The sequence below is a fragment of the Antechinus flavipes genome, chromosome 1, assembly GCF_016432865.1.
Source record: "Antechinus flavipes isolate AdamAnt ecotype Samford, QLD, Australia chromosome 1, AdamAnt_v2, whole genome shotgun sequence".
NCBI lineage: Eukaryota > Metazoa > Chordata > Mammalia > Dasyuromorphia > Dasyuridae > Antechinus > Antechinus flavipes.
The window spans coordinates 260,910,214-260,938,079 of record NC_067398.1 but is presented as its reverse complement, the minus strand read 5'-3'; the positions used below and the strand labels follow the sequence as shown (position 1 = coordinate 260,938,079).

At 38.5% G+C, this 27,866-nt stretch overlaps 1 protein-coding gene across 3 annotated transcripts in view; it reads right to left on the bottom strand.

The window, feature by feature from the left end:
* Window positions 1-615: 615 nt before the first annotated feature.
* The window catches only part of TECPR1 (tectonin beta-propeller repeat containing 1), a 68,549-nt gene continuing 41,298 nt past the window's right edge, over window positions 616-27,866 (bottom strand). For all 3 annotated transcript variants that reach the window (XM_052000731.1, XM_052000748.1, XM_052000740.1), the window contains 11 exons: window positions 26,975-27,102; window positions 25,847-25,949; window positions 24,179-24,275; window positions 22,396-22,475; window positions 19,154-19,210; window positions 17,819-17,993; window positions 16,583-16,718; window positions 13,184-13,276; window positions 7,257-7,363; window positions 6,880-6,999; window positions 616-2,865 (listed from right to left, as the gene is read on the bottom strand). In XM_052000731.1, the coding sequence (XP_051856691.1) occupies window positions 2,665-2,865; window positions 6,880-6,999; window positions 7,257-7,363; window positions 13,184-13,276; window positions 16,583-16,718; window positions 17,819-17,993; window positions 19,154-19,210; window positions 22,396-22,475; window positions 24,179-24,275; window positions 25,847-25,949; window positions 26,975-27,102 (1,297 nt within the window). In that variant the 3' untranslated portion in view covers window positions 616-2,664. The remainder of the gene's footprint in view (window positions 2,866-6,879; window positions 7,000-7,256; window positions 7,364-13,183; window positions 13,277-16,582; window positions 16,719-17,818; window positions 17,994-19,153; window positions 19,211-22,395; window positions 22,476-24,178; window positions 24,276-25,846; window positions 25,950-26,974; window positions 27,103-27,866) is intronic.

The window sequence follows — 27,866 nt, the reverse complement described above, 5'->3', positions numbered from 1 at the left end:
AGCAAGTAATCCAATACAGTTTAACATGCAATTCTGCTAAACATACATATTTCCACGTTTATCATGCTGCACAAGAAAAACATGTTCTTTTCTCAAGCTGAATATTTCCAGTTCCTTTAACTTGTGTAGTCACAAAATTCTTGTTTTTAAGGCACGGTTTGTATTTTGGGATTACAAAAGTTTTCTGAAGCTAACTTTCAGAGGCACAAAATCCCTCAATCACCACTTCTTTCTTATGCATAGATAACTGGCCTTTGGGCAAGTGATAAAATTATTTCATACAGATTTACAGGATGAATAGATATTTTCTAAATGGCATATACCCATTTTCTCTGATGCTAAAGCTACAAGCTTCTTTATATAAATAAGTAGCTATAAAATTAGAAGAAAACATCTGAAATCAAACTGGAAAAATCTCTCTAGCAAAAACATTGTGTTAAGTGTCCCATGGAGCAATTTCTTTTCAGAAAAAATCTGACATAATAGCATAAACACAGAAAAAGGTAGTTTCTCAATCATTTTAATGGTGTACAAATACACAGGGGCCTTCTATACTTTATATAATAGTATGTATTAAGAAAGTGACTTTGATGAACAAAATAAAATGCACAACCATTTTATTCTGGAATATATTTTATTGACTTAAAGAATCCTGGAAATTTGAGAGAATTTGGTACTGTTGAACATGTAAACATTCTATTCTCAAAAGGGGAAAGAACAAGTTCACCCTTTGAGTGAGTGCAGAATTAAAACCCCTAAAGGAGTTTGTTTTGAGAACAAATAGAAATTGATAGCATAACCTGCAAGTAATTTTTAGGAAAATACAGAACATAATGCCCATTTACAAGGAAATCTTGAAATGAAACATGTAAACAAGATAGGAAATCGATCCACTATAAGTAAACAAGCTTCTCTCTTTTTTCCTTTTTTTTTAACGCAAACCATCTTGAATAATTTTCCATTTGGGACATTCAAACTGTACACCTTGGTGTCAAAAATGGCAAAAGATACAATACATGCAAAAAAAAAAAAAAAAGACATTCACTTTAGGACTTCAAACTTGATTCACAGATGAAGTCACAGAGCAACTTTTCATTCAAAATTCTGTTCATGTGTAATAAAACACAATACAAAGGAATATAATTAAATATATGCCTGTCCTCTCTCCTAACAACAGAAGAAAACAGATCAACCTAAAAGAATGATGATTCTGGGAAAAGCTAATTATAAATCAGCTTTTATTTAATCTTAAAATAATAAGAGAATGGGCATTTGTTTTTGATTCACAGAACATGCAAAGGTCTCCAATTTGGAAAGACAAACTAGAGAAAATTTCACCAACAGGATGTAAATCTGGCAATAAAATGGCAGAAGAATTATCCATCATTGCCCTGGGTAAAACAGATCAAAACAAAGGGCAATTTAATAAACTGATTTCACTGATTCATCAGTTTAACAAAGTGCATTCTGATTCAGCTGATGGAATGGGGGCAGTGGTTTTTTGGGGTGGAACAGCAAGCCTTATCTCATAAAGGCAGTTCACTGAAGAAGGTAAAAATAAGTATTATTGAATGCTCACAGGGGGAAGTGCAGAGAAAAACTCCCCTCTCCTCCCAAGGTACTTAATCCTAAAATTTACCATCTTCCTTCCTTGGCTTTAGTGTTATTTGGTTACGTTAATAAAAATTAAAGACTACTTAGAACAATATCAATTCAAGTTTTTTGGAATTTTCTAAAGCATATCTCTCTTTCTAATATAATGTCACATCAAATTCTTTCTGAACATGGCAGCGTGTTCCTTTACAAAACAAGTAAACAGCAACAAAATAAGGAAAATTCAGTAGTATTATGTCTACACACAGACATGGCAGAATTAAGTCCACCTTTAAAAAAAAACCCAACCATTTCATGAACTGGTTGCTGTTGGATTAAATCTGTTTTTAAATCCTACTTTATATGGAGATACAGTCCAAGTGACAGAGAAAGAACAAGAGAAAAAAAAAATGAAATTGAGACACTGCTGCCAGCTGACCGTTGCCTCTAACCTCACAACTTTCCTGACCCTTCTTCCCCACTGAAGTCCAGTATCTAAAGAGCCCTGGGGACATGAGCTGAACCACATGAGGCCCCTGCATTCTGGGGGAGAAGAGGAATAGCTCAAGGAAGGACTCTGGGGCCCCCAGTCCAGAAGTGACTCAGCCATGTGTAACTCCCTTACGGAGGCTGCCGGGCCCAGGGTCTGTCTCCCTTCTACCACCAGCAACAGCACAGGCTCTCCAGGGCTGGTTCCTTCTTGTGGCAATCGATTGTCAAGGGCACAAAGGAGCCATCTCCCATGAAGAGGACTCCGCCAGAACAGAGAGGCACACGGAGGACACTCCGAGGCAGCGAAGGTAAGATTAAGGATGTTTACCAGATCTGAGACCAAAGTGCAATGACACAAAAATTCACATTTCGGAGGTGGTGGGACGGCCTCTGAAACAGCCATCTCCCTCCAACCTTGCACAGGATCTATGCCTCCATCCTCTCCCTGCACAAACTGTAAAATTCCAATACAAGAATAAAATAAATCTAACTGTAAAAGGCTCACATAGCAAATCTAGACCCTACAAAACCCGCCTCGGCTCCCAGGTCCCTGCAGTGGGCGAAGGCGGCCTTGGTTCCTTAGCAAGTCACCGCGCTGCCATTCACCTCCGGTACTGCATTCATGACCAGCATGGTCTTGTTAAAGAAGCTGCTCTCTCCACCCCCATCTCCCTCTTCCAGGTCCGTGGTCCTAGAGAAATTATCCTCCCCTGGCTCCTGGGGCACGCTCTTCGGGGCTTTGGTGGTATTAGCCCGGACTGAAAGATGGTCCCATCCTCCCTGCAAGAAGAGGAGAAAACATAATAAGAGGCCAGGGCAGCCAGGCTACTCGCTCAGAGACAAAGAACCAATGTCAGGAAAGCAAATAAGAATGTTGGTTTTGCTCACTTTGTTACCAGTGGACTTCCCTTCCATCCTCCCCAAATAGGGGTGAGTTTCCAGGTAGGGGCAGGGGTGAGAAGAGCCAGTAAAAATTAAGGAATTAAGGACAGGTTGTCAATCTCCTGACAGAGACGTACTAGGATTAAGGTATAGAATAAGACCTATTTAATAAAAAGAAATATTTTTTTTATTAATTATAACCATTTTTTCTCTTCCTTTCATCACCCCTCCTGTAGTAGGAGACAAATAAAATCCTTGTAACAAATATGGCATTACACCGCACCTACTGTAATCCCTGTTACCAAAGAGGCTAAGGTTGGTGGATTGACTGAGCTCAGAAGCTCTGAGTTCAGTATCAATACAATGAGCCCCTGGAAGCTGAGAGCATCCAGGCTGATTTAGCTGAAGTCAGTCACCAGTGGGATAGAGCCAGTCTCAAAAAACTCAAACAAATCCAAAATAACAATAATAACAATAACAAATATATACAGCAAAACAGAATAAATTCCCATCTTTTTTTCATTTTGGACAGCAAAGTTGTGGATTTTTTAACTTGCCCATGCTTGTGTTTTATGAGGGTTTTTGTTTTGTTTTTTGAGGACAGGGAATTTGGGGGGAAGAAACAGGAGCTAAAAATAGATAAGGTGAAAAAAGGGGAAAAGAGAGGGTCACTGAAATGTTTTGTTAGAACAAACAATAGAGAAGAGAAGGAGGTTCAAAAGAAAATAGCCATACAAGACAGCTTTGAAAGTAACATTAAATTTACTACAGGTCTTTAAAAATAAGTTGTTTGTAAAGTTTTTTCCTATTCTACCATGTATTTAGAATGAAAAAAATTTACCCAGTAGAACAGAAAGACAAAATATATTAGAGGAGAAAGTCTTTTTATCCAATATTTCTAACAAAAATATGAAATCCAAAATATGTGAGGAAATAACAGAAACCTGTGAAAGAATAATTTTCCATCAGATGAGTGGTCAAAAGATCTAAACAATTTTCAAAAGGACTACAAGTTCCTGATAACCATGTGAAAAAATGTTCCAAATCTGAATAATAAAATAAAGGCAAATTAATACAAATATCAGATGTCACTTCACTCATTTATCAAATTGACCAAGATGGAAAATATAAATAATGGAAGGATTGTAGAAGTCAAGCTCACTCATCTACTGTCATCTATTGAGAGAATTGGGCTGACTATTGTTTAAAACAATACAAAAAAAGTTATTCTTTGATCCTGTATATGGTCCCATTTCTGAAAGCACATCTTCATATATCAGAGAGTATCTACCTGCCATGATATGCTTCTAAGCCCCCAGTAATAGAAACAAAGCTTCCATGTACACCCAAGTATTCATAACAACATAATTCTTAATAGCAAAAAGTCAGAAACAAATAATTTGCTCAATGAATGGGGAATAGTTGAACAAAGTATGATAAATGATCATAATGGAATGTCACAGTGTCATAAATAATGACAACTAGGAGAATTGAGAGAAACTTGTGAAGATGTATAAAGCTGTGCAGAGAGAAAAAAATAGAAACAAAATAATTATACACAGTGATTACAATAAAATCAATATAGACACCAAATAAGGCACTACAAATCATGCATCTCAACTGAAATTGCTCTCTTCAAGCTACCAACAATCTCTTAATTGACAAATTTGAGGTTTTTTCTATGTTGCAATTCCTCTAGACCAATCTGCTGCATTTGATGCTATTAACCATCCTCTCCTCTGGACACTCTTCTCTGAGGTTTCTTTACACTACTCTTTCTTGGTAATTGGTTAGTAGTGGTTCCATATGAGTAAGATTAAAACATATTTCTTTACTATTAAAACTTGAAAGTTATATGAATGCTCAATCAAAATCACCAAATTATGTGGTGATACTTAGCTTTTTAAGGAAATTATTCTGCAGTTAATGTTTAAAAAGAGAAAAAATTTCCAGAGAGAAAAGAATATATGAACATATGAATCTGCAAGAGAAAATAGAACATGTGCATACATGAATCTGAAGTCTCCATTAATTATGTACAGCTTGCTTTTTTTAAGTATAATAAATTATGTTGTTTTCAAAGCTGTCCAAGTTTGTCCACATTTCCTCTGAACTTCTTCTTTTGTTCATTTTTTTAAATGCCTTAACAACACTTCTTTCTTTTCTTGGGCAATATTATGTACAATGATCCTCCAGTTCTCTCTCTGGATGCTGATGACACTTTACCCAGTTTATTGGGAGTACCTTAGATTACTAAACCACCGAGAAGAACCAAGTCTTTTCATAATTGATAACTGTACAATTTTGCTGTTACTTTGTACAATGTATTCCTGGTTCTATTTGCTTTGCTCAGCATCAGTTCACATAAATCTTTCCAAGCCTTTCGAAAATCAGCTTGTTCTTCAACTTTTATAGAACAATAATATTCCACTACTTTCATATACCAAAATTTATTCAGTCATTCCCCAACTGATGACATCTGCTCACTTTCCAATTCTTTGCCACCACAAAAAGAGCTGCTACAAACATTACTGCACATATAGGTCATTTTCCTGCCTTTATGGAATACAGACCCAGTAGAGACACTGCTGGATCAAAGGGTATGCCCAGATTGATAGCACTTTGGGCATAGTTCAAAATTGCTCTCCAGAATAGCTGGATCATTTCACAACTCCACTAACAATGTATTATGTCCCAGCTTTTCTTGGGCAACATTACTGATATAATAACATCTTTTCCCCATTTAAAAAAGAGAATTAAAAATTTTTGTAACAAATATTCACACACACAAAAACCATTCCACATATTCTCCTAGCACTTAAGAATGCTAAAAGTAGAGGGTACTCAGAAGTCACCTGGCCCAGCTCACTGCCTTCAAGTAAGGTCTAAACTTCTGGGAATGATGAATCTCTAATTCCTGGTCTTCTTACTGACTTTATTCCTATAGTACTAGGATTTTTCAACCCAAATTTCTTCTATTTTAATTTAAATCTATTTCTGCTTTGAGAATCTCTATAGACAGAGAAGATAATAATGAAAAATAAAACTTAATGACATTAGTGTTTTTTCCTTTAGGCTAACTAACATGAAATAACATGAAGTAATATGAAAGAACAGAGATTTCTGAGCCCAGATGACCACATATTCTCAAGAACTATATATAGTGATCAAGTTTTAAAACAGAGACATGTGGAAGTGAGATGGTTTGTCCACAGGCAAAGTTACAATGGGGACAACTACAAAATAATTTCAGATTCTCTTGAAAAGAAGTGAAGAACTCTCCACTCTTCACTTCTTCCTACTCCATACCAGGCATTCTGGTATCTTTCTCCTGACTAACAGTAGGTACAGAAGCAAATTATTAAACAGGCCACACATGACCTCAAACTCATCAGATTTTAAGACTGAGGGGAACAGGTGTGGACATAGGTCTTTGTGGTCATAGGGTAAAATTGCCACCCAAGTGTCTTAGGAGAGAGACTGGGAAGGGTGCCAGATAGGTGGTTCCCAAGTTCCAATTTCAAAAGGGTGTCTTCAGAAATATCCCTTTTATCTCCCATCTCTCTCTCAATTTTGCCAAGGTTTCAGCTGGGAAGGTGGCACCTGGTAACCAAAATGTCCTCCTCCTCCTCCTCCCTTCTTCACCAGAGTAAGTGTGGTGAGTAAACATTTTAGAGGGTAACTCAGTTTTTGAATCTCTGCCAGGTGCTCAGGGAAAATGTGTTATCATAAACAAAGCTTTGCCCTCAAAGGGCTGGAAAAGCCAAACACATACTAATTCCACATGGCAGAATTCTACAGCAAGGTACACAAATGTACTACGTCTGACAACAATACTGGGCCCCATCCTCTGCAGGGACACTGCTTCACCTCTCCCCAATCTTAACCCCTAAAGAGGGCTTTCACACTCACCCCAATGCCATAATCCCATCCTTGCCCTTTTGGCTCCCGGGGCTGCACTCCTGTTCTGTGACACACAGTCCCGCAGCTCAGGCTGTGGCTTCCTTGAACTTTATTGGCAATGACCCAGACCTGAAATGGAAGAGTGTTTTATACAGAGTAAAAAAAGGCAGAAGGAAGAGACACAGATTAAATAGAAATAAAGGAAATTATGACAATTCAGAGGGCCTATCCTGGCTGCTGAGATAAAGAAGTAGAGGTCATGAGCATAAAGAGATTCAAATTCTCTGGGTTCAGCTTTTAGCTTTCTCTAACACACACACACACCAGGAGAAGTACCTAACTGAAAAGCTTTTAATGACCTTACATCAGGGAAAACATTTGCCGACCTGGTCCAGTGGGCCAACAGAAACTTTGCGGACGTTATTAGAGACATGGTCCCAGTTGGATCCTTGTGGGTAGCTGGGAGTGATTCCCTGTCGGAACCACAAGTTACCTACAGAGAATAAATAAGCAGTTAGTATAAAGAATGAGATATTTATAAAAGGCTCTGACCTTTATCACCTGGACAACCAGAAGCCAAATCCAGACTTGGCTACATATAACTAAGAAAGCCCTTCTTCCAGCTTTATGCTGGAAGCCAACAGGCTTTAACTGACAATCAAATGAGATCTAGGGTTTTTTTTTTTTTTTGAATAGAACATTAGTCTTCCTTTTGGGGGGATCCACAATCCCCCAGCTGAAAGTACAAGAGCCACTTGTGGGCCTTGATCAGCACAAAAATTTTAACCTGCTATCTGTCCAAACTGGGCAGTTGGGTGGCCCTCTGCGGCTCACAGCTCAAGTCATCTACCAGCTTCCACCTCTTCCCAGTACCAGGGATGCCAGGCATGTGCCAATACATTTGCCCAAGTGTGATTACCTTGATCTTTCAGGTAAAGAAACAAAGGCACAAAGAAATTAGGTGATCTGTTGAAGGTCAAACAACTTCTAAAGACAGATGCCTAAGTGGGGTTCATATCTACTAAATTCTAGTTTACCATACACTGTGCCAGCAAGTATTTTAGAGTCACTTCACTGGGCTAATGGCAAGATTTAGTTCTCCTTTTGATAGGCTGTCCTAGAATTAATTCTGGACCCATTATTCTAGTACATACAATAAAGCAAAAACATAATAATACAGAGATGATAGACTGGAGGGAAAACTACTTTTGCTTTCAATTCCCCTACCAGAAACCCAAGTAACCCTAATTGCAAGTTAAACCATCATGAAGTCTTCCCACTGTTATTTAGCACAGTTCTGTTTTATTTCCCTTGAGATTCTAGATCTTCATTCTTCCAAATTAGGTTTATTGCTCTGCAACCCTTGGTAATTTGGTTTAGCATGAATATGTCACTTCATAGCATTGTCGTACGTATAAACATAATTTTGCATCCTTTTGGTCAATGTTTTGCCAATCATATGCCTATGATTTTGTTAACTTGTCTAATGACTGTAACTAGCAATCATTAGTTGCTAAAGGGGAGAATTCATTTTTAAAAAAAAAACATATTTTCCCCCCAATTACATGTTAAAATAATTTTAAACATTTTTTAAAAGTTCTGAGTTCCAAATTCTGTCCTTTCTTCTCTCCCTATCTCTAAGATGGCAAGCAATTAGATATAGGTTAAACATGAGAGATACCATAAAGCATTTCCATATTAGTCATTATGTATAAGAAGATTCAATTAACAAAAAAAGAATGAAAGAAAGAAAATGAAAAAAAGCATACTTCAGTTTGTATTCAAACGATCAGTTCTTTCTCTGGAAGCACATCATCATCAGTCTTTTGGGAATGTCTTGTAATAGTGGCATTGCTGGATCAAAAGATATGCATAGTCTTATGGACTTTTCAGCATGGTTTTAGGGGAAAATTCTTAATAAATAAGACATAATGAAACACAAAAAATAAAAGATAATTTTGACTACAGAATACTCAAGGCAAGGGGCAGTGGATAAAGCACCAGTCCTGAAATCAGGAGGACCTGAGTTCAAATGTGGTCACAGACACTTAACAATTCCTAGCTTTGTGACCTGAGCAAATCACTTAACCCTAATTGCCTCAGGAAAAAAAAAATACACAAGGCAAATAGAAGTAGAATGAGAAAAGATCTGATTACAAATGACCACATGTTTCAAAAAACTAATGAAAAATGCAAATGAAAACAACACTGGGGAAGGGGGGGAGGATCACATTTTACTCCATACAATTGGCAAAGATGAAAAAATATGCTAACAGTCCATTTTTGATGGGCTGTGGGAAGATAAACAAAATTTTGGGGAACTCTACAGTGATCCAAATGATCTATAATTTATGCAGGAAAAGTGTCTAAATTATCTATACCTTTAATCCAACGATCCCAATTTCAAGTATTTAACTCAAAAAAGTCAAAAAAAGAGGGAAAAGGTTCAATATGTATAAAAATACTCAACAGCATTTTTTGTGGTAGAAAAAAATTAGAAACAAAGCAGATGTCCACTGATCATTGAAAGTTAAAAACATTAAAAAAAAAAAAAAAAAAAAAAAAAAAAAAACCCCTATCTCCCTATCTTAAACAAGCTGAAAGTGCAGGGGCTATTCAGGGGCCCAGTCCCACTACTGACTGGCATGGGAAATTTGACCATTTCTGACTTGGACTACCGCATTCCTACTCTCCTTCCCTGTCCAAGCAAGCCAGGGGCTTACTACATCCTGAGCCAGCAGTCTCTTTATTGATGCTGGACTTAAAAGAATGGACAGCACATTCAGAAATGTGTATTTCCTGTTGCTCATAACTCCCGAGCTCAAAACATTTCTCTTTTCCACTGTACTATACTACAGGAAATAAGAACCACAAAGAGGAATAATATACACAATTGCATAGACTACAACAATGAAAATGAAAAGATCACCAAGAGTAAGCTAAACTTTGAATAATGGCAAGGGGGGAGGGGAGGAAGAGAGACAGTCTCAGGGAAGAGATAACAAACATATCTTTTTCCCAAAACAAAGAAGTGGGGAACTATTAGAACAGAATACAGGGTGTTCCAAAAGCCTTAGTGTTATTTTAGCTTGTAAAGTTTAAAGCTGCCCTAAGACTTTTGGGACAATTTATATTGTTTACATTGTCAAAAGAGAAGTCTTAACTGCTTTTCTTTGTACACGGGATGATTGCTGAAAGTAGAATGGAAAGTGACTATGGTAAAAAGAAAAAAAGATTTCAATAAAACATATTTTTTTTCCTCATTGACACTGAACTTAAAGATCTACCACTGTACAGAAGAGAGCATACCAATATTTGTCATTAGGTGATACCTTGCCAATAAAAAGTCTTTTTAAAAGATTTTTTAAAATTTTCTTTTAGGACCACATTTTATCAGTGACCTGATCCCTTTGTGATTCTGAGGAGAAGCGCTGTGGAACACTCCAAAATCTGAGGAGTAACTAAGCAACACAAATTCAGCAACACAGAAATTATACTCACTGTAATTATGATTGCCTATTAGAAAAAGCTTGCGAGTTAGAGTCTAATTAAAAGTTTCAGAATCATAATTTCTGAAAAGCCATTAAAGAATTGTTTTTTTGTCTTCTCAGCAATATAACGATCTAAGCAATTCCAAAAAGATTCACGATGGAAAATATTATCCACATCCAGAAAAAGAACTATAGAGAATGAAAGTAGATCAAAGCATACTTTTTTTTGGTTTTTCATTCTTGTGGTCTTTACTGTTTTCTGATTCTTCTTTCACAACATGACTATTGTGAAAGGGGATAGAGGGAGAAAAAAATTTGGAAATCAAATCTTATAAAAGCAAATGTTGAAAACTTTTAAAAAATTAAATAAAAATATAGAAAATATTGGTTTTTCCAACATTTATGGAAGAATTGGAAATTAAGGAAATGCTCATCAATGGCTAAATAAGCTATCATATATAACTTTGATGGAATATTATGCTACGACAAGCAGTTTAGTTTCAGGAAAACATGAAAAGACTTACATGAGTTGATGCAAAGTGAACTGAGCAAAACCAAAACATTGTACATAGTAACAGTATTATCATATGATGAATTGTGAATGATTTAACTATTTTCAGGAATACAATAATCCAAGACAGTCTCAAAAGATTCATGATGAAAGGTGCTATCCATGTCCAAAGAACTGCAATTATCTTGAATACAGACTGAAGCATACTATTTCTCTCTTTCTCTTTCTTTTGTTTTGTTTATGTCTTCTTGTATAAAATGACTAATATGGAAATGTTTTATATAATTGCATATGTATAACCTAAATTGGTTTGCTTGCTGTCTCAGGAAGGGAAGAAGGAGGGATAGAACTCGATAGCCAAAACTTTATTTTTTAAATATGTAAGTAAAAACAAGAGAACACAGTAGATAGCTATAACAAGATTATACAATGATCAACTCTGATGGATGTGGCTCTTTTCAACAGCGAGGTGATTCAGGTCAGTTCCAATGGACTGATAATGGAGAGAGTCATCTGCACCCAGAGAGAGGACTGTGGGGACTGAGTATGAATCACAACATAGTATTTTCAATTTTTTAGTGAAACAAAAAAAATTTTTTTTTTGCTTGCTTTATGTTTCTTTTTTTTTTCCTTTTTGATCTAATTTTTCCTGTATAGTTGATAATTGTGGAAATATGTATAGAAGAATTGCACATGTTTAACAAACATATAAGATCATTTGCCATCTAAGGGAAGGGATGGGAAGAAGGGAGAAAAAAAATTGAAACACAAGGTTTTGCAAGGATGAATGTTGAAAACCATGCATATTTTTGAAAATGAAAAGCTTTAAAAATAAATAAATATATGGAAATGTAATGTAATATGTAATTGGGGGGATGATTTTTTAAAATTTTAAATCATTTGTTTAAAAAAAAATTTAAATTATTTTTCCAACAATTATGCAGATAATAATAGCACACATTTGAAGAATGCTTTAAACTTTTTCAAAACACTTTTGCATCTAATTTCTGACCTAATTCTATAAGATAAATGAGGCAGGTGGTAATATTCTCATTTAAAAAATTAAGGCCTCATTCTCCAATTGATAAATGGTCAAAAGATACAAACAGACAATTTTCAGATGATGAAATTGAAACTATTTCCACTCATATGAAAGAATGTTACAAATCACTATTGATCAGAGAAATGCAAATTAAGACAACTCTGAGATACCACTACACACCTGTCAGATTGGCTAAGATGACAGGAAAAAATAATGATGAATATTGGAGGGGATGCGGGAAAACTGGGACACTGATGCATTGCTGGTGGAGTTGTGAATGAATCTAACCATTCTGGAGAGCAATTTGGAATTATGCCCAAAAAGTTATTAAACTGTGCATACCCTTTGATCCAGCAGTGCTACTACTGGGCTTATACCCCAAAGAGATACTAAAGGAGAGAAAGAAACCTCTATGTGCCAAAATGTTTGTGGCAGCCCTGTTTGTAGTGGCTAGAAACTGGAAAATGAATGGATGCCCATCAATTGGAGAATGGCTGGGTAAATTGTGGTATATGAATGTTATGGAATATTATTGTTCTGTAAGAAATGACCAGCAGGATGAATACAGAGAGGCCTGGAGAGACTTACATGAGCTGATGCTGAGTGAAATGAGCAGAACCAGGAGATCACTATACACTTCGACAACAATACTGTATGAGGATGTATTCTGATGGAAGTGGATTTTTTTGACAAAGAGAAGATCTAACTCAGTTTCAATTGATCAATGATGGACAGAAGCAGCTACACCCAAAGAAAGAACACTGGGAAATGAATATAAACTGCTTGCATTTTTGTTTTTCTTCCCGGGTTATTTTTACCTTCTGAATCTAATTCTTCCTGTGCAACAAGAGAACTGTTCAGTTCTGCACACATATATTGTATCTAGGATATACTGTAACCTATTTAACATGTAAAGGACTGCTTGCCATCTGGGGGAGGGGGTGGAGGGAGGGAGGGAGGGGGAAAATCAGAAGTGAGTGCAAGGGATAATGTTGTAAAAAAATTACCCTGGCATGGGTTCTGTCAATAAAAAGTTATAATTATTTAAAAAAAAAAAAATTAAGGCCTCGATTTCCTTACCTGTTAAATGGGAATAATATCACTTGAGTGATTTAGTTACTCAAATCATCAACTAGTATGGGCAAAGCAGAACTCAGTATTTCAGCCTTCTAATTCAAAGCCTACATCTTTTTACAAAAGATCGTCTTCTCAAATGCCTATCACATTTTGGTGAAATGTAACAGTTAAAGTGAATCAAAAACAACTTACCATTTTCATCTAACGCATACACTGATGTCTGTCCCACTGACACCTGCTTTAACTTCTGTTTTGGAGGAGAAGGGATGTGGTACCAACAATCACCTAAAACCAAAAACCCATATTGTAAACTGCAGTCGAAAACCCAACAGGACAGATAACACAGCTCTTCTACCCCATTTTCATCTCCATATGATATTCCTAATAATTACTAAGAAGGTAGCCTTGTCAGAGTGCAGCATGTCTTAAAAGCTGTCTTCTTGACTTTGACCTCAGAAAAAATAGAAAGGGGGGGGGGGAAGGAGGGAGTACAAATTAGGTATTAATTCCAGGATCTGGGCTTTCCTTCTGAGTTGATTTCTGTCTCTAGATAGAAATCTACTTAACCTGTTCTCTCATGTCCTAGGGAGTCCCTCCTTCTTTGTCTTGAAGACCTTATTCTCCTAACTCATGATGGCTTGTACTGGCTTCTATATAATACTGTTCTTTCCTAGTTCTTCCCTTATTTCTCTATTTCTGTCTCCAGTCTCCTTCACTGGTCTTCTTCCTCTTCCCTAATAAAAATATGTATACAGGTCTTCCCTTAATTTTTTTGTGTTCTTTCTCAGTAATCTCATTCAGTCATCCATGATTTCATCTGTGTAGGATACCCAAATCTCCAAATCCAGCTACATACTTTTTCCTAAACGCTAGACTTACATTGCTTGCACTTCAATGTTTCAAATACTGAAGACATCATATTTCTCTAATATGTTTTTCCTTCTTACTTCCCTCTTTCTATTAATGATATCAATTTAATTCAGTCAGTACTTATTGGGAACCTACAAAATGAGGGAGCATGCTGAATGATAAGACAAAAATGAGCAATGACAGAGTCCCTATTCTCAAGGACCTTAGAGTCTAACTGGGAAAATACAGGATGTACATATATAAGTACACCACAAGAAAGGGCCAAGCAAAGAGCAAGACAGTGCTTTATTGTTATGACTGGATGGGAAGCCTGGAAGTAACCGAGGATCATTTAACAAGCCTTTACTAAGCTCCTCTTGTAGGCCAGGCACTTGGCTAGGTGCAGGGGATACAAAACTTAAACAGCCACTCTTCAAGGATTCCTGGGAGAGGGAAAAGTATGAGAATAGAACAAAAATCTAATGGCTCAGGATTCCAGGGAGAACATTGCAATGTCCGAGCAGTCTCCAGACTTCATCAGGTTCACCCTCACAACATCCCTCAGCCTCAACTCCACTGCAGTCACCAAAGGGCCTCATCACTCCTTTGGTCTCCTTCCCTCAGCCTCTCCTTTCTCATCCTCCACATGGTTGCCATTCCTAAAGTCCAGGTCTGACCCCAGCTCAAGAAGCTTCAGGGGTTCCCCATTGCTTTTATGTTTGGTGTTGAAAGCTCTTCGTAATTTGGTGCCAGTTCATCTTTTCAATAAAATTAGACATGATTGCCCACAGAATACCCCATGCTCCAGCCTACATCTCTCCCCTTTGTGCCTTTGCCCTCCCTATCCCTGACTACTACTCTCCCTCCTCATCTCTGCCCCTTGGATTCTCAAGTTTCCTTTAAGAACCAGTTTACAAAGTCTGTCGTGATTCCTCCAGTTGTTTTTGGAGGGAATAATGTTCTCCCCAGTTCCTGTGTATTTATTTTTTATATATCCTACTTTTGTTTATCTACAAACATGGCTCATCTGCCTAGTAGAATATAAGCTCCCCGAAGTCAGAAATTTTCAATTTTTATCTTTATGCAATTAAAGCCTTATAAATACCTAGGACATAGCAGGTGATTAATAAAACTTATTGAATGATTGACTACTAACTGCATGTCAGTGTGATGATGGCTTTTCAGGATCTTATCTCCCAGACAGTACCCTCTCTTATGCTTGAATCCTCAGAGAAAGATCCATGATACTTCTTCCTACTTCCTGGATATCCAGTGATTTTCTCTTTACAATACTGTCACCACCTCAGTTGAAACCCTCATTACCTTTGGAAGACAGCAATAGACTACCAACATATCTCCAATCTCTCCACTGGCACTCTATTCTACACATACTTATGCTGGATAAAGTCTTTTTAAACAGATAGTGGATCATACCATTTTTCTCTTTAAATCCCTTACGTGGCTTTCAATTGCCTCTCAAACTAGCAAGACAGCCAGACTGTGGAGGGCTGGGCCAAGATCCACTATACTTTGGCACCCAAGGACACATCCAGTCCCAGTGTGATCCTGTGGTGATCTCCACCTCTCCCCTGCCCCCACCCTAATGCAAGGTAAGCTAGTTTTTCTTTAAAAGGTATTGAAAACATCGCCAAGACTTGAAGGGCTCAGGGGATTAAAGGCTCAGGCCACTGACAGCACCTTCTGGTCACCTCAGTACAAAACAGCTGAGAGGAGTTCCGGCCATGCTCTGACGCTTGGCTGCTGGAGCATGATGAGCAGCTCACTCCAGGGAGCTCTGACTAGCTTAGTCTCTGGGTGTCATCAGTGCATAACCTTGTTAAATATCCTGTTGGGGCTAACTGCTGCATGATCTTTCAGTGTCTCATTTCATTCCAATATAAAATATAAGTTCTGGGGAACTGGCCTGAGTCAGGCCCAACCTACAACAGGCCCTTATATCCCCAACACTCCAGCCAAACTGAATAGTTTGCAGTCTCTGAAAACCTCTTGCCCCAGGCTACATTTGTGCCTTTTCTCTCTTGCTGCCTATCCCAAGAATACCTATGCCCACCGACAAGACCTCCTGCCACCTGGCTTTGAAAGTCCAGCTTAAAAGCCCCTTCCTGCCGCAGGAAGTCTCCAGAACGCCCCCAGCTAAAAGTCTTTCCTCTGAGATCATGCAGATCTCTGGCTCTCTCTCACACACGAAGCACACTGCGCTTTGAGGTGTATGTAGTTATGGAGAAGTACTGCTTTGCTACTTGAGGGGAGATGTCTCCTTTTCACCCTTGGACCCTCCTTTGGTGTCCTACCACACACCGCCTCATCCACGGCAGCACTTGGTAAAATATCTACTTAATGAACAATCGCTCTATGACGAATCGTTATGCTCAAAACTGCTCCCTCTCTACGTTACAAAAAACCTCAAATGAAACACAGCACTGCTAACCAGGGACTGAGCTAATGGCCATCTGGGGTGGTCTGTGACTGCTTTCTTTGGGGGCAGTCAAAGCAAGATGCTGAATCAGACAGTACTAAAAGTATGCTAAGTTTGGAAGCAACATTTCAGATGAAACCTCTCTAAAATTAGGTAGTGGGCAAAAGGATTTCCTTAGGTTGAAACAGAATCACTTCCAAGAGACTTTCTAAGTCTTTCACAACCTCTGCATACTAATAGCACGCCTACCATGTGATGAGGAGGAAGAAACAAGAGGAGAGTGCTCAGGGCATAGCTACACTTACCAGCAGGCTGCTTGGGGGACACAGAACCCCTGTAGAATGCTGAGCCGTCTCTAGCCACGGCCCAGACCTGGTAAAAAGCCCCAACAGAGACTGAAATAAAGGGCTGATCTGTACCCACGTGCAGCCACGATGAGCCCTGGATAAGAGAAAGTACGTTGTTGAAAGGGTTGAGACTCAAGGGAGTCTAACTTACAGGGACTGGGGATCATTAAGGCATGCAAGTGGTAGCTGTGGTAGCAGCAGCAATACCCAGCCATAGTAGGACAGCTCCTCCCAAGGAGGTCAGGAAAACTTACACAATGCTAGTCCCAAAAGCAGAATTTCCAGGGATTAAACTGATCACTGTTATTCCTCTTGTCATTTGGAAAATCACAGGGCTTACCCAACTGTGAAGTACATGACATATCACATATGATCCTAGGAACATTACTGAACTAAGTCCTTTTTCTTTCTTGGAAAATATTTCTGACTGGTTTGGAAGGGACCCTCCTCCTTCCAGGAGAAATCTTATATTCAAGCATCTAAGATTGATGTCCCCTTTTTTCTAGCACAAGGCCTACAAACAGAAGTTGCATGTGAGCATCTATGTTTTACTGCAGGTTCTGTCAGTTTTTCTGCTGTACTGCTGAAGTTTGTTCTATTTTAATCGTTTTTAAAAAGTGGAATTGAGTACCATTACAAAATTCCCTTACTTACCTACTGATGGATACCAGCCATATTAGTACTGTGGGTGCTAGGGGCCTAAAGATCTGCATTCTAGTCCCAGCCCTTCTTCTAAGTGACCGTGTCTCCTTGGCTCACAGCAATCTCTCTGGGCTTCCATAACCTCAGAACTGGTACAATGAGGGCTGGTCTAGGTGATATGTAAAGTACTGTTCAGCTATGATATTTTATAACTATACATATAATCAAAGCCTAGGAGGGAGAGCTATCATCATCTTCTTTAGAAGAAGATAAACAAATATATTTGCATGGCAATTGGGGTTAAGTGACTTGGCCAAGGTCACATAACTAGGAAGTGTTAAGTGTTTGAGACTGAATTTGAACTCAGGTCCTCCTGCCTTCAGGGCCAATGCTGCCATCTAGCTGCCCCTATCATTTTCTGCCATCAACTTGATTCAACAGATCTTGTGGGGAACATGAAAGGAAGGCCCCCAAACCGGACTTCTCCAGAAGCAGGCCCTGCACTGAGAAAGTTCACACAGAAATGCACCAAAGGGAGGGAAAGACTCTTACCGCCGGATTGAGTTCTGACACGCCCAGTCTACACAGAACGTCTCCCTTGTCGCTGATGGCCCAAAGTGCAATGGAATCTTTGCTGCCTTCCTCACAGCCAGGGATGATGGAGACATCCCAAAGGGAAATGGGGGCGACTTCCAACCAGGGCCCACTGGTCACCAGCTTACATTTCCTGGGCATCAGAGGAAAAAACAAACATCCAAATCCTAAAGGCCAGATCCCCTATCCTGCAAATACATGGACCTGTGAAGGTCTATTTCATTTTTTAACCCCAACATAAGACCCATGAGAGGCAGCATGGCATAGTAGCCAAAGTTGGCTCAGAGAGACCTGGGGGCAAGTCCTGCCTTTGACCCACACTAGCTATGTCACCCTGGGAAAGTCACAATCTCTCAGGACATTAGGTAACTCTCGAAGACTACCAGATACAGAGAAGGCATTGATCAGTATTGGTGGAAAGGGTTCTTCACTATATCAGTGAAATCAAAGGTCCAATTTCTATCCTAAAAACTATGACTTAAAATGGAGGGTTCAATACAAGTGATGTAGGCTTGGCTTTTTATTGCTGAACAATTTTGGCCAGAATCCAGGGAAGATGAGATCATTCAGCCACAGGCCATACCTAGGCAAGTAGGGCAAACTGGATTTCTGCCACTTTTATTGGGTTCCAATTAATATCACATAAAGGGGATCAATGAAGATGGAAAGAGGCAGCAGGAGCTGTATCCCCAATGCCTTGCACCTTGTTATTGTTTTCCAGTAATATATGACTGTGGACCATAGCACACCAATGTAATACATAGGATTTTTTTAGCAAGGATACTACAATGGTTTGCCATTCCCTTCTGCTGCTTACTTTACAGATGAGGAAACTAAGGCAAACAGGGTTAAGTGACTAACCCGAGATCACACAGAGAATGTTTCAGAACATATTTGAACTCAGGCCTTCCTGACTCCTGGCCTGGCACTCTATTCTCTGAGCCATTTGGCTGACTCCACCTAGCACACAGTAGGTGCTAATAATGGGGTATTTACTCTGAGGTTTTCTTATAGTTCTCTATGGCTCTGGGAGCCCCAACCCCATTCTGCCCACAAAGAACACAGCCAGATAGTGACATTTCTCCTATTTGTTCTTGAAAATAAACACTTGAGAAAACAAGGGAGCACTAGGGACCTGAGGGCATTTCCTGGTTTGACATTTACTTTGAGTCTATTTCCGCCTCTGATTTGCTTTCTCCTGGTCAACAGGTTTCTTCCAAAAGGCATAATTCCCTAAAGAATTCTCTTGGAGCAGTTGATGCTAGCCCTCCTTTTTTGGCTTCCCACCATTACCTTGCCCATCGTCTTCGTCTGACAAAATCCTTCATAGTTTTGTATCCATGATAAGACCTATGGATAGAAGGAGAATTTTTAATACAGTATAGCTTCAAAATCTATTTCCCTCCCAAATAACATGGTGCTTGTGAGAACCTGCTCTTGCAAGTGCACGTTCTTTCCTTCTCCCTTGGTCAATTGGTAATTAATAACCACTTCTGAGTGTCTATTATATGCAAAGCCCTGCTCTAAATCCTATGGAAAACCCTGAAATAGAAGACATGGTCCCTTGCCTTTAAGATGCTTCCATTCTATACATGTAGGTGGAAGAAAATACCCAATAAATGCTATAAGAATATGAATATTTCCATAAGCATAAATGATAAAAATCCAAACTGAATGTTTAGGTACATAGCTTCATTTGTTGAAAACAAGGCTAATTAGATAAATGATTCTCTTTCTTCCTAGGAAGCTTTCTGCAATCCTTACATCCAGCCTTAGAACCTTGACTAAAGGAAAGTTATTAAGGTTTCTTCTTAAGAGAAGAAGCCATCTTAATTTTATTTTTGTATGCGCAGAGTCTACACAGTTATTGGCACACAGTAGGCAGTTAATAAATACTAGATGAATTGAATATAATTCCCATCAAAGAACTTGAAAACTGTTGATCCAATGGATGAGCTATTTTTCTTTCTTTCACATAGCTATTCTTTGCTTTATGACCTATATATAAATACAGGAATCCTGAGGGAACTTGATACTTTTCAAAAGAATATTAGCTTCTTAATGGGGGAGGGATTCCAAGAGGGGATCTAACAGTCTGGGACATTTAGTTTAGTAGGTATATGCACAGTATTAATAGGGACCAAGGTTCTGATCCCAATACCAAAAAACCTCAACTTAATTGACTGCAGCAGATTCTTATTTCTTCTAGGATAAAATATAACTCTTACACCAATTTGTCACTAGTCTATCTTTCCAGCCCCCTGCACTCTGCAATCCAAGCAAAGGGATATGTTTTATATTCCCCATCCTCACAATTCCATCCCCTATCTTTGAGCCTTTGGTCGTCTCCCACATTTAGAATGAAGTACCAACACCCTCCATCTCATCAAGTCCTTCTGTTCCTTTAAGATACATCTGCTCAGATTAATACAGAGAGGCTTGGAGAGACTTACATGAACTGATGCTAAGTGAAATGAGCAGAACCAGGAGATCATTATACACTTCAACAACGATACTGTATGAGGATGTATTCTGATGGAAGTGGATTTCTTTGACAAAGAGACCTAACTCAGTTTCAATTGATAAATGATGGACAGAAGCAGCTACATCCAAAGAAAGAACACTGGGAAATAAATGTGAACTATTTGCACTTTTGTTTTTCTTCCCGGGTTATTTTTACCTTCTGAATCCAATTCTCCCTGTGCAACAAGAGAACTGTTCTGTTCTGCAAACATATATTGTATCTAGGATATACTGCAACATATCTAACATATATAGGACTGCTTGTCATCTAGGGGTGAGGGTGGAAGGAGGGAGGGAAAAAAATTGGAACAGAAGCAAGTGCAAGGGATAATGTTGTAAAAAAAATTACCCTGGCATGGATTCTGTCAATATAAAGTTATTATAAAATAAAATAAAATATATATATTAAAAAAAAAGATACATCTGCTCAAGCACAATCCAGGTTCTTCCTACTCCCCAAAAGTTAATGCCCTCCTTCCCCAAATACAGAGTAATTTGTATTTGTGTATGTACAGGGAGTCTTTCCCAGGGGCATATTAGCTCTTTATAAGCTGGGCTCTTCTCATTCTTTGTACTTATATACCCAGTACTTAATACAAGTACCTTGCAGATAGAAAATTCTTAATAATATTCATTGCTTTAATTTGATTTCACAATCACAAACTGCAACACTGATACCTTATTAGTTGTCTTGGTTATAAAGGGGAAAAGGCTAAGTGAAAAGTGAGAGATTTTAAATGAGTCACCCCCACTAGGGGGAAAATGCTTCAAAGAATATAGAGAGGTAGACCTGAGTTCAGATCCCAAACCTGACACAGGTTGTCTGGGTCACTCTAGGAAAGTCATTTAATCTCGGCATGTAAGGGTGCTGACCTGTACATAGGATGGGCATTTCGGGGCATTCCTTCTACCAATGAAAATCATAGACCCTATTCCTAGCCTATTTTTCTATTGAAGATGTATATGACTATTCACTAGTCATGGCAGTAATGACAACAATGATTCTCATGGAAAACTTCTTCTATTAGGAAGTACCTTCAGAACTGTGATCAGGTCTTAAAAGCAGCTCTTTTCAAATAGGCCTTTCTATTTAAAATCCATTTTTGTTTTTCATTTCAATTTCACCCAGCTCGCTCTCAACCAAGCCATATATGTGAGGATCTCCTGGTAGATATTACCACATATCAAAGAGAATAAGATGATTAAGCTTGAAAGAAATCTTGAATGTTTCTATATAAATAGAGACTAGGTTGATCCTTTTTTCCCATTTTACTCTGAATTTGCACCTGAAGGGCTTCCCCTAGTTTGCTGCTAACACAATCTAAATCCACCAATGGATCACACCAGCACAATTCTTGCTCCCACTTTTGGCTTATTAAACTGTAATTGTTCACAACTGCTGTTCTAAACAACTGTTTGTTCCAGAGTTTGTTTTTTTTTTAAGCCTTAAAAGGTTAACACACATACCACTAATATATGGCATTTAAGGATGATCCTTACAATACTAGACACACTGACCAGGTGATGCCTTTAAATAACAGGAAAGCACAACTCCCATAGTGACATGGTAGAGTGACTAGACTTTAGAAGAAGGGAGGAGAAAGAAATGTTGACTTAATTACTGAAATATTCAATACTACATGAGAGATTTTTTATGAGAAATCTCAAATAAGATAATATATACAAAATAGAATCCTAGCTAGTAAAAGTGTTGACCAGTTTGGATTATGTTCACAATAGCATCAACAAAGAGAAATGAAATGAAATTAAATGGAAAAATTTTGGCCACACGTAAGGTAGAAATTAATGAACATTTGGGGAAAATATACTAGATTGGGCATCTGAATAAAATTTTGAAGTTTCTGCAGCCACCTCTCCCTCATTCCCCAAGAGATCTTTAATAAGGGAAGATTTAGCCAACTGCTTCAGGACAGAAGGCAGGACCCATTAACTTCTGAAGGTCCTTTTCAATAACACTTCACTATACACATTTAGAAATGGATAATGCTCACGATGGAAAGTCACTTGCATACTGCCATCCTTCTCGATCCGTACCACCAGAAATGTTGAAATCAATATACCAGTCAGAAACCTAGAGTGAGAGAAAGAATGTTGTTAGGAGCTCTTTCTCCTCCTTTCCTCAAGTCGTTCCTCTACAGAGTGCCCATCAATTGAAGAATAGCTGAATGAATTATGATTTATTATATACTAGAATATCACTATAGCATAAGAAATGATGAAAGGAATGATTTCGGAGAAATCTGGAACATTGGTATGAATTGATACAGAATGATGTGAGTAAAATCAGAAGAACTATTTATATAGTAACAAAAACATTGTAAAGACAAAACAGCTTTTAAAGAGCGAAAACTCTAATAAATGCAATGACCAATCATTATTCCAGAAGACAGACTACTGAAGCATGCTACCTCCCACATCCCCTCTCCCTCACAAGGAGAGGTGATAGACTCATGGTGCAGAATAAGATGTGTTTTCTTTTCGTTCGTTCTTTTTCTTTTTTTTTGACATGGTCGCTAAGCCTATATTTGCTTGACTATGAATATCTGTTAGAAGAATTTTGTTTTATGATATTTTTTATTTCCAATGAATGGAAAAAGGCAAGGTAGGAAGGAAAGCAGATTGTTGTTCACTAAAAAAAATTTTTTTAATTTTTAAAAATGATGAAAAGAATGGTTTCAAGAAATCTAGGAGTATTTATGTAAACTGAGGCAGAGTAAAGTGAACCAGGACAATTTATATAATAACAATAACAGTGTCAAGATAAACAACTTTGAGGAACTTAATCTGATCAATGCAATGACCAACCAGAATCCTATGTGATTCATGCTATCCAATTCTTGATAAAGAGGTAATGGATTTAAGATGAGGAATAAGATCTATATTTTTGGATTTGATCAATGGGAGAATTTATTTTGCTTATCTATACATATTTGTTTCATTACAAGGATTTTTGTTGTTTTTTCAATTAGGGGTGAGTTGGAAGAGGAGAAAATATATAATTTTCATTAAAAAACTAAAATTAATTTTTAAATGGTATTTTATTTTTCCAAATACATGCAAAGATAGTTTTCAACATTCACCTTTGCAGAACTTTGTGTTCCAAATTTTTCTCCCTCTCTCCTCCTCCCTCCTCCCCTAGAGAGCAAGCAATCCAATATAGATTAAATATGTGCCACTCTTCTCAACATATTTCCATATTCTTCATGCTGCACAAGAAAAATCAGATCAAAAGGGGGAAAAAAAAAACCATGAGAAAGAAAATAACAAGCAAAGAACACAATTTAAAAAAAAGGTTTCTAAAGTTCTCTCTCTAGAAGTAGATAGCTGTTTAAATCGTGTCTATCAGAATTGCCTTGAATCACCTCATTTTGAAAAAAGTCAAGTCCATTAAAGCTCATCATCACATAATCTTCTGGTTACTGTGTACAATATTATCTTGGTTCTGCTCAATTCATTCAGCATCAGTTCATATTAAGTCTTTTCAGGCTTTTCTGAAATCAGCCTGCTCATCATTTCTTATGAACAGAAATATTCCATTACTTATTCAGTCATTCCCCACCTGATGGACATCCACTCAATTTCCAGTTCCTTGTCACTCAAAAAGTTCTCCTACAAACAATTTCGTACACATGAGTTCTTTCCCCTCTTTTATGATTTCTTTGGGATACAGTCCAACTAGAGACACTGCATAGTACTAAAATCAATTTTTAAAAATTACTCCCTCTGCTATCATTACTTCCCTAGCTTAGGTGACACAAAATGCCCAGGACTCACCCATGTCCAATGAAGGGAGGGAGGCTTGGTGTTGGCCTTTGTGCATTCTTGCAGCCCTGTCACATCACTCCACATGTAGCGGTCAGTAGGCAGACCCCTGCAATGAGGCAATAAGAGAAAAGATACATGGTAGAGACCTTCAAAGGGAAAACAACAGAGAAAAAAAATCAATTCACCACACACTTTCTGGATACCTAATGGGGGATGAGTGAGTCTGACAATATTAAAACACATTGTCCCCAAACAAGAACATCTGGATATAAGAACTGCCTAAAGCATGAGCCAGGCTGTTTCTGAAGGCTGCATAACTGCCTTTCTCAAGCCACCTCCAGAAGGAGAGAAGGGGAAATGGAGGTTACTGGCTCACACTACACCAGACCATCAATAGAGATGAGCTCCTCAAATGTGACCTACATGATGATTATAGCTAATAATTGCTGGGGACCAATCAGCCTTCTACATCCCTCCTAAAACAACTAGATTGTTATCCCAATCCTCATCTTCCATTTAAGCTGGAAATACTATCAGCCCCAGGAACAATTTCTTGGCACTCTCTAACCTGGTATCTAAGAAACTTTAAGGGAGATTCTAATGTATGAAGGAAACGTTTGTGAAATAACTTGGGAGGGAACTGAGGCACTTTACTAGTCAACAGAACAGCTTCTGCTGTCTCGTCTCATGGATTTAAAACAAAGCAAAATTAAACTAATCTTCAGAAACCACAAGGTTCTTTTTGTCTTTTAAAGTTCATGCTGTTGACTGTAAACAAGATGATTGAGAGGGGCAAACATCAATCTTGCCAGCACTCATGATTATAAGGTTTCCACTTCAATCCAGGGTTAACTAAATAGGTGGCCATCCCAACTTTTTTCAACCTCTGATGGACTCTGTATCCCTTTCCCTGAATTTATGGTATCCTGTCACAGGTACACATCTCCCCCTTGTTAAATGGGCTTTATGTTCTCTGTCTCATTAAATCCTCATTAACTGTGCATACCCTTTGATCCAGCAGTGTTTCTACTGGGCTTACACCCCAAAGAGATATTAAAGAAGGGAAAGGGACCTGTATGTGCCAAAATGTTTGTGGCAGCCCTGTTTGTAGTGGCTAGAAGCTGGAAAATGAATGGATGCCCATCAATTGAAGATGGTTGAGTAAATTATGGTATATGAACGTTATGGAATATTATTGTTCTGTAAGGAATGACCAGCGGGATGAATAGAGAGAGGCCTGGCGAGACTTACATGAACTGATGCTAAATGAAACGAGCAGAACCAGGAGATCATTATATACCTCAACAATGATACTGTTTGAGGATGTATTCTGATGGAAGTGGATCTCTTCGATAAAGAGAGCTAATTCAGTTTCAATTGATCAAAGATGGACAGAAGCAGCCACATCCAAAGAAAGAACATTTGGAAATGAATATAAATTGCTTGCATTTTTGTTTTTCTTCCGATTATTTATACTTTCTGAATTCAATTCTCCCTGTGCAACAAGAAAACTGTCCGGTTCTGCACACATATATTGTATCTAGGATATACTGTAACTTATTCAACATGTAAAGGACTGCTTGCCATCTGGGGGAGGGGGTGGAGGGAGGGAGGGGAAAAATCGGAACAGAAGTGAATGCAAAGGATAATGTTGTAAAAAATTACCCTGCATCTTACCTGCTGGTATAGCCCGTGACAGGATTCCAGCGCTGATTTTCATAGATGTAAACGCATTTGACATCAGACTGCATATAGATGTTACTGGTACTGCTGGCCAGGCCTGAAGAGGAAATGCCCTCCATGAATCAAGTATCAGCAACACTCCCTGTCCCCTCCCCAGCTTCAGGTCTACAGACAGGTACCTGCCAATGGAAAACAGGCTTAACCTGCTACTGCTAAGAACATATGGTTCTATTCTCAGGCTCGCTTCGTTTCAAAGCCAGTAGAGGTTACAGGCTTGTACCTGCAAACAACGCATTTGGTTTTATATGCATCCCAGGAGGGCAGGGTATACACCTTAGGTGTCCCACGCCAGATGTGGCTCAGAACACAGTTGGTACCTAAAAAGCACACAGTCACAGGTTCTGAATACACCTAAGCAAGGCCATGTAGAGCAGGAGAAACAACAATGGCCTGGGAGCCAGGGACTGGATTGGACTAGGTTTCCAGTGCCAGCTCAGTCTCACACTTGCTGTTCCCCCTTAGGCAAGTCATCTCAGCTCTCCACACCCAAGTCCCCTCACCTGTTAGGAAAAGAGAAGGGTGGACTAGGGAATTTCTAAAGTCTCCTTTCTACTTTAAAACTGTATGTTCTTGCAAAGCTTACTTTTACTCAGCGTATCAAAGTATCTGAAAGCAAAGATTTGCCAAACTAGTTAGGAAGCATAAAATAAAGTCATTCCTCCCAGTTCATTCCAGAAATATGCCCCCTACAGCAGACCTAAGGGACAGCGAGGAGCCAGCTGATAAGGGAGTTCCACTGGTGGAGCAGACAAGGGGCTGAAAAGAGGCTTGCAAATGTCATGACCCTGGGATTCTGCTTCCTGTCCCTTCCCTCATCTCAACCAGGAGGTTGGCATCTCTGAAGGTCACCTGTCAACCAGCTGTTTGCTGGAGAGTAAACATCACAGTAGCAGCAAGAGTTCAGGCATTTGGTAGGAAAACAAAACGGGGATTAAAGCAGGGAACAAACACACCGCAGACCAGTGAAAAAGGGACAAGCTAAGTTCCATGGCTTTATCAGCAAACAGGAGATAGGGCCTTGGTGACCCACACCCCACAGCCCAGAGAGGAGTGCGTGCTTACCCTGAAAAAAGCCTCCACCGTATCCCCCAGTGTACACCCAAGCTGTGTGGTCATAACCGATGCCCCATACAACGCCGTGGCTGTTACACTCCACCACCCGCAGGTGCCCTCCAATCTGACGCCAAAACCTAGGAGGGGATAACATACACACTTTATCCTCCTACCATCCTTAACCCATCAGTGAATCTGATCAGATCAAGTAGGGGACACCCAATTTGAATCCATGACAGGGGATTTGGTAGAAGGTAAAGTTTAGAAGAGTGATTTGAAGTCAGACCACAAATGTCAAACACAATTCAATTTACAGATGGGCCAAAACTCTCCTTATGAAAATGTCATGTGATGGATTAATATTATCTAACAAAACATGGAATCAAAGCTTTTAAAAAATTAAATGGCATCACATTTTCAAAATGCTCTGTGAACTAAATGGTAAATTTGCATGAGTCTGATGTTCTTGATGTTAATGAACATAAAGGCTATATGTTCTTAAAGAACAAAGGCTCTAGAAAGTATCAAGCAGACACCCAGTGAAAGAACTCTGGGAAATGAGTATGAACCACTTCATAGAATTCCCAATCCCTCTATTTTTGTCCACCTGCATTTTTTATTTCTTTGATAGGTTAATTGTACTCTATTTCAAAGTCCGATTCTTTTTGTACAGCAAAATAACTGTATGGACATGTATACATATATTGTATTTAACATATACTTTAACATATTTAACATGTATTGGTCTACCTGCCATCTGGGGGAGGGGGTGGGGAAAGGAGGGAAAAAATTGGAACAAAAGGTTTTGCAAATGTCAATGCTGAAAAATTACCCATGCATATATCCTGTAAATAAAAAGCTATAATAAAAAAAAAAAAAAAGTATCAAGCAGGATGACAAA